The sequence below is a fragment of the Elephas maximus genome, chromosome 11, assembly GCF_024166365.1.
Source record: "Elephas maximus indicus isolate mEleMax1 chromosome 11, mEleMax1 primary haplotype, whole genome shotgun sequence".
Lineage (NCBI taxonomy): Eukaryota > Metazoa > Chordata > Mammalia > Proboscidea > Elephantidae > Elephas > Elephas maximus.
Window position 1 is genome coordinate 114599757 of NC_064829.1, and position 13063 is coordinate 114612819.

At 52.8% G+C, this 13063-nt stretch overlaps 1 protein-coding gene across 2 annotated transcripts; it reads left to right on the forward strand.

Annotated features, from left to right (window-relative positions):
* Positions 1–2290: 2290 nt before the first annotated feature.
* RBM42 (RNA binding motif protein 42) lies at positions 2291–10932 on the forward strand. Of its 2 annotated transcripts, XM_049901445.1 has the most exons (10): positions 2291–2576; positions 2811–2955; positions 4352–4436; positions 4521–4595; positions 6054–6119; positions 6196–6371; positions 6967–7296; positions 7606–7723; positions 10410–10604; positions 10690–10932. In XM_049901445.1, the coding sequence occupies exons 1-10, from the start codon at positions 2449–2451 to the stop codon at positions 10800–10802; spliced, it is 1431 nt and encodes a 476-aa protein (XP_049757402.1). In that variant the 5' UTR covers positions 2291–2448; the 3' UTR covers positions 10803–10932. The 2 variants fall into 2 exon arrangements, with proteins under 2 accessions (XP_049757402.1, XP_049757403.1); XM_049901446.1 differs by lacking the exon at positions 6054–6119 and having other exon boundaries at positions 2292–2576; positions 6217–6371.
* The last annotated feature ends 2131 nt before the right edge of the window (positions 10933–13063 follow it).

Below are 13063 nucleotides of genomic sequence, written 5' to 3' on the forward strand. Positions count from 1 at the left end.
AGTGTGGCTGCTGTTCGACCTTCCCTAGCCCTCCGAAGGTGGTGATGTAGTGCCAAAGATCAAGCGCATGTGTGGTATATCCCATAATAAGTGATGCCAAGGGCTGCCAAGAGGACTCCATCTTGAATATCAGCAGGTTCCATCTTGGATTCCAGATACACACACAAGCTAATTAACATGCACTGCTATTCTGAGAAGTACCCGCCCCTTGAAAGAAGCCCACTAAATATTCATTACTCTGTTGTCTCCACCGAACCCATATAAGCCCTAGCCTTGCTTCCCTCTTCAAGTCCATCTTTTGGAGAGGCTTAGATCCCTCCTGACTCCTTTTGCTTGACTCAAGCAAAATAAAGCTTGCTGAATAAAGTTTGTCTTTTGCATGTATTCTTACTCTGGAAAAGACAAGGAGCCTTTGTGTCAGATTAGCAATTGGTAACAGAACCACAAAATAACACGCATAAAAGGCCCTTCTTTTCAGTACTATTGCAGGTTGTAGGATTTTGTACAAAACACCTGAACCGTATTCTTCTTTAGAAAGTAAAAAAGACTAAAGAGAGATAACCAAATACAATGCAGGATCGTGACTGAATCCTGGATTTTAAAAAATGTTTAAAAATACACTTTTGGGACAATTGCGGGTAAGTCATATATTAGAGAATACTACTGCATCTGTATTAAGTATCTTTGGTGGGATAATTGTGGTTGGGTGGGAGAATGTTCTTAGGTGATGTGTGTTGAAGTATTAGGGATGATGTCTGCAACTTACTTTCAGATTGTTATATTGTTAGGTGCTATCGACTTGGTTCCAACTAATAACGACCTTATGTACAACAGAATGAAACACTGCCCAGTCCTGCACCATCCTCATGATCATTGTTATGCTTGAGCCCACTGTTGCAGCCACTGTGTCAGTCCATCTCATTGAGGGTCTTCCTCTTTTTCACCGACCCTCTACTTTACCAAGCATGACATCCTTCTCCAGGGACTGGTCCTTCTGATAACATGACCAAAGTATGTAAGATGAAGTGTCACCATCCTTGCTTCTAAGGAGCATTTTGGTGGTACATCTTCCAAGAGAGATTTGTTTGTTCTTTTGGCAGTCCATGGTGTATTCAACATTCTTTGCCAACACCACAATTCAAAGGCATCGGTTCTTCTTTGGTCTTCCTTATTCATTGCTCAGCTTTCAAATGCTTATGAGGCGACCATGGCTTGGGTCAGGAGCACCTTAGCCCTCAAGGTGACATCTTTGCTTTTTAACACTTTAAAGAGGTCTTTTGCAGCAGATTTGCCCAAGTCAATGCGTCGTTCGATTTCTTGACTGCTGCTTCCATGAGCATTGATTGTACAGCATCCTCTGCAGACTTTCGGATAGCTCAGGGAAAAAGTAAATGCAGCAAAATACTAAACAGTCGGTCAATCCTGACAAGTTGTGAGTGTCTATTGAGCTTTTTTTTTTTTTAATTTCGCTGTCGGTTTTGAACAAAAATATGATTAGTATAGATAAAACAAGAAGGGTAGAATATTGATAATTGTTGAAGTTGAGCGGTACGTGGGGGTTCATCTTATTATTCTCTCCACTCCTGCGTATGGTTGAAAATATTCATAAACATTTTGAAAACTTCCCAAAAAAGGAGGGGTCAGCTGTGTCCCACGAAAGGACGCAGAGACCAAACCCGCACGCGCGTCCTTCTGAAGTGACGCCTCTGACTGCTGTTTCTGGACCTGTGCGTGAGCTGTTTCCTCTGCCCACAACATTGCTTCCATCTTCGCCTAGCAAATGTCGCCTTATACTTCAGATGTCACTTCCCCCAGGCATACCGGGTCAGGCGCTTCCTTTTCTGGGAATCACTGTCCGGTAGCTTATCTGTCTACCACCCTAGAGTGGGAGTCCAAGTCCCAGCTCTGCCCCAGCCTCGCCCAACCCTGGGCGCGACAAGACGTAGGCATGTTCCCGAAAAGTGCCTTTGGCCCCTGGGCGGGGACTCCAAACTTTGCTGAGCTCGCAAAGGTCCCGGTTCCACATCGGGGGTGGGGTCAACCGGCGCCGCTGCGCTCTCATTAGTCCATGTCCCTCCATGAAGGCTCCGCGGCCTTCCTCCGCAGTGCTCTCATTGGCCCAGGTTTTCCGCCGGGTTCCTCTTTCCGGCAGTCTCATTGGTCCAAGTTCCTCCCTGAGGTGGGCCCTCAGGGAGTGGCCGGGTTCTCATTGGCCCGCGCTCCTGGGCGGAAAGGCGGGGCCCTGATGACGTATTGACGTCACCTAAAAGCCCTCGTCGCTTTCGCTCTGACGCCATATACCGGTGCCTACCGTGACGTAGTCACAGAGTAGGTGGCCAAACGGGGGGCGGCGGCGGCGGCGGCGGCGGCGGCGACGGCGACGACGACGACGGCGACGGCGGCGGCTGAGCTGAGGCGGTGGTAGCAGCGACAGCGACGGCAGCAGCGATGGCCGGGGCAGGGCCAGCCCCGGGACTTCCGGGTGCAGGAGGACCCGTAGTCCCGGGCCCTGGCGCTGGCATCCCGGGCAAGAGCGGCGAGGAGCGCTTGAAGGAGATGGAAGCGGAGATGGCCCTGTAAGGCCCGCGGCGCAGCGCGATGAAAGCCGTCCTAGAGTCAGAGCCGCCCACTCCGGGAGTCTGCTGGCCGTCGCAGGCCCGGGACATGGCTCTGGCGTGGGGCAGTGGGACCTTCGGGATTGTGGAGGCGGGGATGGGAGATGGGCAGGGGCGAAGGCGCTGTCGCGGTGTACCCAGCGTTCCAGCATTGGCGTGCGGCCCTGATCTCTAGTATCTGTCCTGCTCCTACAGATTTGAGCAGGAAGTTCTGGGGGCTCCGATAACGGGGATCCCGACTGCTGTGCCCACGGTGCCTACTGTCCCCACGGTAGAAGCGATGCAGGTCCCAGCAGCTCCTGTGATCCGCCCGATTATCGCGACCAACACATACCAGCAGGTATGGCTAAGGCATACAAGTCAGGGACCACAAGGCCTAGCACACGGTAGGTGTTTGTATATAGACTTATTGACGTGGTGACTTGTTGATTAGCATGACAGATTTTGTGTGCCATGCACCGTTTTGCGTGCTGAGGACTGTAATGACTAAGACAGACAACATTTCTGCTCCTTGGGAGCTTATATTCTAAAGCATGTTGTCCATAAAACTTGCAGCAACAATGAAAATGTTCTAATCTATTTAAATTTTGTATTTAAGTTAAACAACTTTTCTGTTGCATTAGTCACATTTTGAGCGCCCAGTAACCAGCTACCTGTGACTAGTAGAGAGGAAGACTATTTTAAAAAAGAAGTGACACTCATTCATTCTGTTGACAAATAATTACTGGGTGCTTTGTATGCACCGGGCACTATTCTAGGCATTAGGTGTATAGCAGAGAAGGAACAGAGAAGAAAAACTACTGCCTCTTTGGAGTTTATATTGGCAGCTAACTTAAAGCTTGGCAGCTTGAATCCTCCAACTGCTCCTTGGAAAAACCCTATGGGGTGGCTCTACTCTGTCCTATAGGGTCCCTATGAGTTGGAATCAACCCCACGGCAACAAGTTTGGTTTTGGTTTTTTGAGGGAGAGACAGACCACCGTAGGGTAAGAAGGGCAGAGATTTAAAAGCACTGTTAAGGAAGGCCTTTCTGAAAAATGACATTACAGCGGAGGTGTAAAGATGAAGGAGGGAACCGTCCAGATGTCTGGAGGAAGAGCACTCCCGGTGCAAGGGATCTGAGGCAGATGCATACCTGACATGTTCACGGGACAGCAGGGAGACTAGTGTGGCTGGTCTCTTACAACTGCTTACCACTAGTGTGGTGATAAACAAAGGGGAAACATGGGAGGAGGTGGGCAGAGAGATGACAGAGATCAGATATTGTCGGTTCCTCTGGGCCACTGTAGGGACCTCGGTTTTTCCTCTGAGATCAGGACTAGTGGAGGATTTTGAGCAGAGGGGTGATATGGTCCAACATAGATGTTAACAGGGTCACTCTGCTGTTTGGAAAATAGACTGTAGGGGCTAAGCACAAGAGATGATGGTGGCTTGGACCACAGAGGTGGCCTGGGAGATGGAGAGGACAAGGTGGACGTAATTTCAGGTACTGTTAAGTGGAGAAGGTGAGACTGGGTGATAAGAGAAGCTGCCACTGGGAAGGAGCAGGACAGCTTTAGCTGGTATGATCCCAAAGGTCTCCTGAGAAGTAGCATTTTAGCTGAGACCTCAAGGTTGACATGTAACTAACCCCATACAAAATGCGGAGAGTAAAACCCTTGGCCTCCTGGAATAAGCCAGTCAGGGCAGATTGGGGGCGCTGAGTCACAGTCCTTACCCTATCCTCCTCCCCAAAAGGTCCAGCAGACGCTAGAGGCTCGGGCAGCTGCTGCAGCCACAGTGGTTCCTCCCATGGTGGGCGGCCCCCCCTTCGTGGGCCCAGGTAAGTAAGGGGTGTGGGGTGGGGGTGAGCTTCAGGCAGGTGGTAAAAGGGGGTACTTCCCATCATTCTCGTCTCTCCCAACAGTTGGCTTTGGCCCTGGTGATCGGAGTCACCTGGACAGTCCAGAGGCTCGAGAAGCCATGTTCCTGCGGAGAGCAGGTGGGTCTGGGGCTAGGGACCCCATGTTTCCCTGGAAAGAAAAACATCTCTGTGGTTTGTCACGCACTCTTGTTTAGACTATTTTAGCCTCTCACCTAACCCACTGGTCTCTCTACTCTGAAATCACCTCTGTATTTCATTCCTCGGCCTGGTGTTGTCACCTTTCTCAGATAGGATCCTGATCCTCTCACTTCCCCAATTATAGCAAACTGCCCCATTCTCACTGTCCCACTCAGTCCCTACCTTGTGTTTCTCCATAGTTCTTAATCACTTTCTAACAAGCAATACGACTTACTCACGTATTATGATCGTCTTTTATCTCCTTTAAGATAGAAGCTCCATGAAGGGCAGGGGTCTTGGCGCCTGCCACATGGTGTTACATATACTGCCAAGCTCCTCACCTAGCATTTAAGGCCCTACAGAGAGAGAGACCTCTCACATCCTCTCGAGGAGCTTGAAACATGGCTGGAGTGTGCCAACAATGCTCTCATTGAGGCGCGTCTCTCCCCTGCTCACTGTCACCCAGCTAGAATCCCCCAACTACCCTCCCCGCAGGCCATCCTCTCCTCTTGTTGTTCAGGTGACCTTCATACATACAGTCCATTTTTGTGACATTACTTCTCTGTGTGTATGAAAAGAATGCGTGTTCTCAGTTGGGTGTAAACTTCCGATATAATCTCCCTTAGATCAAACTTGTTGATGGTTTTACCTAAATCCTGTTACACTCTTGTTTTTTCCATCTGATGCTACCTGAGAAGTTGTAGCATCTCTCACTCTGCACTGTGGTCTTGATCAGAATGCATGTCTGAGCCAGTCACCCTGCCCGGTTTCCAACCTGTCTGTGGCTCCCCAGTGCACGCGGGAGGACATCCACAGCTCAGCCAACAGGGCCGTGCTTGGTTGCCTGCTCACCTCTTCACCTTTATCTTATGATGTCCTCTAATCCCTCACGCCTTCTATTCCAGTCACACTAAACTGACAATAGGGGCGGGTTTGCTCACAGATGCTCTCCCTGCCGGTGATAGTTCCTTTGCCTAAGCAGCTCCTCATTATCCTTCTGCCTCAGCTCACGTGTCCCTCCCTCCAGGAAACCGTCTCTAGGCCCCCGGCTGGTCAGAGGACTCCTCTGGGCTCCCACAACTCCCTGGGCTTTCCCCCATCCCAGCCCTGATCACTCTGGTGATGAGCCTGTTCTTTCGGCCCTGGACTGGGAGCTTCCTGAGAGCCTTGGTCTACTGGCGTGTCCCTGGCATTGCCCAGCACTGGGTCGGGCACAGAGAAGGTCCTCAGTGTAAATTTTTGCCAGCTGAACACATGAAGAGACCCCCCCCCCCATGTCTCCAGAAGCTTCCCCAGACACTTCTCCGGGATCTCTTGGATGCTGAAACTGTCCCCCCACACTTTGCCCCACGTGCCCCAGTCCCCCATGACACACACCCCCATCTCTCTCTCCCACAGCCGTGGCCCCCCAGAGGGCCCCTATCCTTCGGCCGGCCTTCGTCCCCCATGTGCTGCAGAGAGCAGGTGAGGGGGCCATGGTCGTCATTCCTGCCACATACCCACCCTGAGCCCTCGAACTCGCCCACTAACACCCTAACAGATTCTGCTCTCTCTTCCGCAGCAGGTGGACCCCGCCCCATGGCCATTCGGCCACCTCACCAGGCTCTCGTGGGCCCCCCTCTGCCTGGGCCTCCTGGACCACCCATGATGCTACCACCAATGGCTCGGGCCCCAGGACCCCCCCTAGGCTCCATGGCAGCCATGCGACCTCCCCTGGTGAGTGTGGACAGCCTGCTGGTGGTCAAGGGTGCCATGGGCGGGGAGACCCTCGATTGGGGTGCAGTGGCCTGTGTCTGAATCTGCCTTTCCCCTTGTTTTTCATGTTTCTGCCTTGCCATCTCTAGCTTTCCTGTAATGTCTCTCTCTGCCTTTGTCTTTCTCTGACTCTCTTTGTGGCTACATTTTCCTGTTTTTGTTTTTCTTAGTGTTTCCTTATTTTTATGAAGGATTATGGAGAAAAACACAAGCTGTGGGTGTATTTCCCTCTCTGTGTCTCTGCCATTCCTTTGTCTGGTTGTCCTCCTCTCACTCTTTTTCTGTCTTGATGTGTGTGTGTGTCTCACATGTCTCCCTAGTTCTCTCACCTAGCATTTTAGTTCGTCCCTGTGTTTCTCTCTATGTCTGTCTGTCTCTCTCTCCACCTGAGTTTCTCTGTCTCTGAGTCTGTCTCTGGGTATCTGCCCTCCTTTCTCTGTGTTGGTCTCTCATCTCCTGCTTTCAGGCTCAGGCCCTTGCTGTATCATGTAAGGTCAGAGTGGGAGTAAGGTCCGAGCCTGTGGCCTGGCCTCCTTACACTCTCCTCTGCCCATAGGAAGAGCCGGCGGCTCCCCGAGAGCTAGGACTGGGCTTGGGCCTGGGCCTCAAAGAGAAGGAAGAGGCAGTCGTGGCGGCTGCCGGACTGGAGGAGGCCAGTGCGGCAGTAGCTGTGGGGGCAGGGGGCACCCCAACTGGCCCTGTGGTCATTGGGCCCAGCCTTCCACTGGCCCTGGCCATGCCGTTGCCTGAGCCTGAGCCTCTGCCCCTCCCGCTGGAGGTAGTTCGCGGCCTGTTGCCCCCACTGCGCATTCCCGAGCTCCTGTCCCTGCGTCCAAGGCCCCGACCGCCTCGACCTGAGCCACCCCCTGGCCTCATGGCTCTCGAGGTAAGCAGGAAGGACATCAGTAGGGGGCAGGAAGGGCCGGGAGGGCAGACAGGCATGAGCTTCCACACACAGACACACGTGTCGTCTTCCATCATGGAGGTAGAAATGATTCAGGGACTGGAGGGGCTGGAGACCCTGAAGTGGGGGGCCGTGGAGGCAGACACATGTCACCCACACCCAGAAGTGCATCAAGTGCTCTGACTATAGAGGCAGGAGGGCCAGGGTGCAGAGGAGGGCGGGAGAGCCTGACGGGGCAGATGGGTCCAAAAGACACCCCAAAAACCTACCCCATCCTCTTTTCCTTTGCAGGTCCCAGAACCCCTGGGTGAGGACAAGAAGAAAGGGAAGCCAGAGAAACTAAAACGCTGCATCCGCACAGCGGCTGGGAGCAGTTGGGAGGACCCCAGCCTGCTGGAGTGGGATGCAGGTGAGTGGGTTCGAGTGCGGGCTTAGGCATTGCTCAGCCAGGGACGGGCGAAGCTCCCCTCGCCTTCAGGCTGCACTATTGCTGTCCCAGCTCCTGGAGGGTGAGGCTGCGGCTCTAAAGGGCAGGACACTCCCCCAGCCACTGCTGGCACCTAGGCGCTCTCATGCCAGCTTTCCTCATGAAGGGACTGGCTGGCTCAATATCAGAGTGTTCTTTTATCTCCCATCTTATTATGAAAATTTTCACAATAAAATTTGGTAAAAATAAAAATTTCACAGAGAAATTGAAAGACTAGTACAGTGCACAGCCTTTTTATCGTTGTTAGGTGCCTTTGAGTGGGTTCTGACTGATAGCGACCCTACGTACAACAGAATGAAACACTGCCCTGACCTGTGCCGACCTCACAACCGTTATGCTTGAGCCCGTCGTTGCGGCCACTGTGTCAGTGTCTCTCGCCGAGGGTCTCCCTCTTTTTCGCTGACCCTCTACTTTACCAAGCATGATGTCCTTCTCCAGGGGCTGATCCCTCTTGATAACATGTCCAAAGTATGTGAGACGAAGTCTTGCCATCCTCCCTTCTAGGGAGCGTTCTGGCTGTACTTCTTGCAGGACAGATGTGTTCATTCTTCTGGCAGTCCGTGGGATAGCCAACATTTTCTGCCAACACCATAACTCAAAGGCATCCGCTCTTTTTCGGCCTTCGTTTGTCACTCTAGCTTTCAGATGCGTGTAAGGCGACTGAGAACACCGTGGCTTGGGTAGAGCAGGCCTTCGTCTTCAAGGTGACGTCTTTGCTTTTCAACACGTTAAAGAAATCTTTTGCAGCAGATGTGCCCAGTGCAATGCATCGTTTGATTTCCTGACTGCTGCTTCCATGGGTGCTGATTGTGGATCCAAGTAAAATGAAATCCTTGACAACTTCTATTTTTTCTCCATTTATCATGCTGTGGCTTATTGGTCCAGTCGTGAGGATTTTTGCTTTCTTTATGTGGAGGTGTTATCCATGCTGAAGCCTGTGGTCTTTGATCTTCATCACTAAGTGCTTCATGTCCTCTTCACCTTCAGCAAGCAAGGTTGTTGAAAGTGAAACGGACTTGAAAGTGAACAGCCTAGATTTAGTCATTAACATTTTGCCGTATTCGCTTTAGCACTTTATTTATTTATTTTTTTGTTCAGTCCTTTGAAACAATTTGTAAACATTACAGCACTTGATGTCTAAACATCTCCGTATTCATCTCCTCAGAATAGAGACATTCTCTTTCCTATCGTAATACCATGATCACAGCTATGAAAATAACAGCGATTACACGATGTCGCATATTCAGTTCGTATTCACATCTCTCCCCGAAAAAACCTATTGTCAAGTCGGTTCTGACTGCCCCGTAGAGTTTCCAAGGAGCAACTAGTGGATTCCAACTGCCAACCTTTAGGTTAGCAGCTGACCCCTTAACCGTTGTGCCACCAGGCCCCTACATTTCCCCAGTTGTCCCAAAACTATTCTCTTTCTCCCCAAATCAGGATCCAGTCAAAATTCACGTGTTGCCTTTAGTTTCATGTCTCTAGATTATCTTTTAACATAGAATGGTCTCCCCACGTCTTTGTTTTGTGTATATTTTTTGGTGCATCCAGGCCAGTTGTCTTGTAGCAGGTCCTACCCTCTGAGTTCATCGGATGGTTTCCTTCTGGGGTGGTTTACTTGCTTCTTAAAGAGCTTCCTTAATCACTACAGAAGCCATGGGACAAACTGCAATGTATCTGAGGAAGTAACAGACCCACCCCTGTCCTTGGCCTCTGCCCTCTTTCCTGGGACTGCCTTTGTGCTCCAGGCCAGGGCTCTGGCAGCCTCAGCCCTGACATGGCTGGTGCAGGCCTTAGATCCTAGTTCTGTAACCTTGGGCAAGCCGCTTAGCCTTTCAGCGTCATTTTTGTCATCTCCAGAAAGCCGATAGCAGTATTATTTGCCTCATGGGGATAGGGATTCATGGGAATGGCCTGTGTTCAGTACAGCCCCGGTCCCAGCCAGGAGGACATGCCCAGGAACAGCAGCTGAGAGTAGGGTTGGAGAAGGATCGGGCAGTGTGTGTGGGTTTCAGGGCTCAAGGGGGCATCAGAACAGGCTTTGCAGGGGAAGTGGAGCTGAGGAAAGATGAAGCCTCTGGTGCTAAGGTCCATACTGGTGGGTGTTAGGAGCCCCAGAACTTACAGGGGCAGGTGTCCAGGAGGCCACGGGGCCCCAGGAGCACAGACAGGCCAGGGCTGGGACGGAGGAGGGGGGTTCTTTGTAGGAATGGGTGGGAGGGCCCTGGGGTGGGAAGGGCAATGCAGTGAGGGCTTAAAGTGAGGACTCTGGAGCCGGGTGCTGGAGTTCAGGCCCCAGGTCTGCCACTTTCTGGCTGTGCGACTCTGGGCAGGTGACCTGACCTCTATGCCTCAGTGTAAAAAGCATTGTTGGGAGGACCAAGTGTGTTAGAGCCTCAAGAGTGGTTAGCAGAGAGGTTGTCAGGGGCTAAACACTACACAGGTGTTGGTGATTACTAAGAAGGGCCCTGCCAGGAACCCAGGGAGGGAGGCTTGGGGGGGTGCTCCAAAGAAGGTGGAGTACTGAAGTAAGGCAGGCACTGGGCCAGGCCAGGGTGGCAGCACCGGGCATCTGCAGCCTCTCTGACCTTCTCTCTCCCAACTCCAGATGACTTCAGGATCTTCTGTGGGGATCTGGGCAATGAGGTGAATGATGACATCTTGGCACGTGCCTTCAGCCGCTTCCCATCCTTCCTTAAGGCTAAGGTGATCCGTGATAAGCGCACAGGCAAGACTAAGGGCTATGGCTTCGTCAGCTTCAAGGACCCCAGTGACTACGTGCGCGCCATGCGCGAGATGAATGGTGGGTGAGATCTCTCTGGGGGCAGCGGGTGTGGTGGGCATCTGGCTGAGCCCCCGAACCTGACCTGAGCCCCTCATACCCCCAGGGAAATACGTGGGCTCACGCCCCATCAAGCTGCGCAAGAGTATGTGGAAGGACCGGAACCTGGACGTGGTGCGGAAGAAGCAGAAGGAGAAGAAGAAGCTGGGCCTGAGATAGGGTCTGTGGCTGGGCACCCGCTCCACCCGGCCGGGCGCTGGCTCTTCCCACAGTTCTCTCTGGAAAACTCCCCGACTGTACCCACACACCTGCCCCAAAACCAGTTTCAATAAATTTACGTTCATTTCCATCCCTGGCTGGGCCACTGCCTGGAAGCACCCTGGGGAGTGGGGCTTGGCATACCCATCTGGGGCTGGTGGGGAGCCTCGAAGGTTTGCTCAGGTAAACCCCAGGCAGCCATTTTGGAGCCCCCAGTATGTGTTCATTACATCTTGAAGCCTCACAAGCATATACTAAGCACAGTCTACCACACAGAGGAGGAAGTTGACGCACATGGCGAGGCCACAGCTGAGCCAAATCAAGGCTGTGTTCTCATCGCCAAGGGTATAGGGTCTTCCAGGCCCTGCCCTTCTGGAGCGCACAGCCTTCTAGGCTTGCGTCTGTTCAGCAAGCTCTCACCGAAGCCCTGGACAATGTCAGCACACAAACAGTGACTGAGCCAGCTCTTGGCCCTGCCCTTTGGGGCCTCATGGTCCAGCAGCAGGAGATAGGCACGTTGCCAGTGGCAGTCAAGTGGTCAGGGCTGAAACGGGGGAGCCTGGGGTGCTGTGGGAGCTCTGAGGAGGCGCCTGACAGGCCCCCTGAATAAAGGCTTCTTGGCCACTGCCAAGGTCCTGTGTCACTGTCCATCATTCTGTCTTCCTCTCTGTGTCCTTCCCAGCCTCTGCGGTCCCCATCCTCTGGTTCGCAAACCCCTCTCTGCTCTGCCTGCCAAAGCCCAGCACACGTCTGTGCCTGTGCGTCTCTGAGTGTTTCTCTTTGTCTCCTGTCTCTCTCTTAGCGTCTCCGTGAGTGTCCCTGTCTCTTCTCTCTTCCTAAGTTTCTGCCTATCTGAACCTCTACTCTCTTGCACCTTTGTCTCTGCGATTGGATGGTAGAGAAGCCAGTGATGCCTGAGGACTCTGTGGATCACCCAGCTCTGTGTGGCCCTGTTTTCCCAACTTGGAGCTTGTTTCTGCCTGTCTGTCTGCCTGGGCTTTGAGTGCCAGGGTACGAGCTTAACCTTCACCCTGAAGGCAACAGCAAGCCCCAGGAAGCTGAGGCACATTTAAGCGGGGAGGTGGCATCACAGGTTTGTACTTTAGTAAGAGCCCTGAGATGGCCATGCTCCTGGAGAAGGCTGGGGCAGAGACCTGCCAGAGTAGAAAGATTGCAAGGTTTTGGGAGGGGGGGTTGGGATGAGAATCTAGGGACGAGCCACCAGGACCCCTCACTGGGAGGAGTTGGGAAGGACTTTGGGGCATCAGAGAGATGGTGCCAGGACCTCTCAGGGAAGGAGGTGACCCAGGAAAGTTCTCAAATTCCCTCTGTTCCTGTCTTCCCCCCTTACTGCCCCACTCTGACATCACATTTTCCAGTCTGGCCTGAGGGTCAGGGGGGCGAGGGCCTCCCTCCAGCAGGAAGTGCCCTTCGGCCCCCTCCAACCTGAGCTAGACCACCCAGCCCCAGGACCCTCACCCCACCCCCCATCACTAGCTTCCCCATTCCCCACCCCCTCCCGCTCACTGCAATTAGGGAGGCAAGGAAGGAGACCGGAAGAGAGCGGTTCCAGAAAGGAGGTTTTAAATGTGTGCACGGGAGTCCTAGGAACAGGGAGGAAAGAGAAGAGAGCTGGGGTGGAGGAAAGACAATCAGGCAGAGATGGAGGAGATGGGGAGGGCAGCTCAAGGCAGACAGATGAAAAAAGACTGAGAACAATCAGCCAGAAATAGGGGAGTAAGAAGGGAGATGGGGAAAAAAAAAAGCAGCGAGATGGAAACAGAAGATGGGGGAGACAGGAGCACTCAGAGAGATGGGGAGACTCAGGTGGACACGGACTTGTCAGAGAGAATGAGTGACAGCCCTCACTGGAGGCAGGCCTGGGGCAACACTCAGAGCTGGGGGAACCTACCGGGGAGAGACAGATGGCAATACACAGGAGAGAGGCCTCTGACCCTCAGGCCAGACTGGAAAATGTGATGCAGTAAGGGGGAAGACAGGAGCAGAGGGAATTTGAGATCTCTTCTGGAGAGGAGGCCTGAGGCTGGGGGGCAGGGAAGGTCAGGACTCCCTTCAGGCCTCTGGGGTTGGATGGATGGGTGGAGACCATATTGTCCCTTCTGTAAAATGGGCAATCGCAACACGCATCGGAAAGCCGGACGATGAATAAGGAAGAACAAAGAAGAATTGATGCCTTTGAATTATGGTTCTGGTGAAGGACA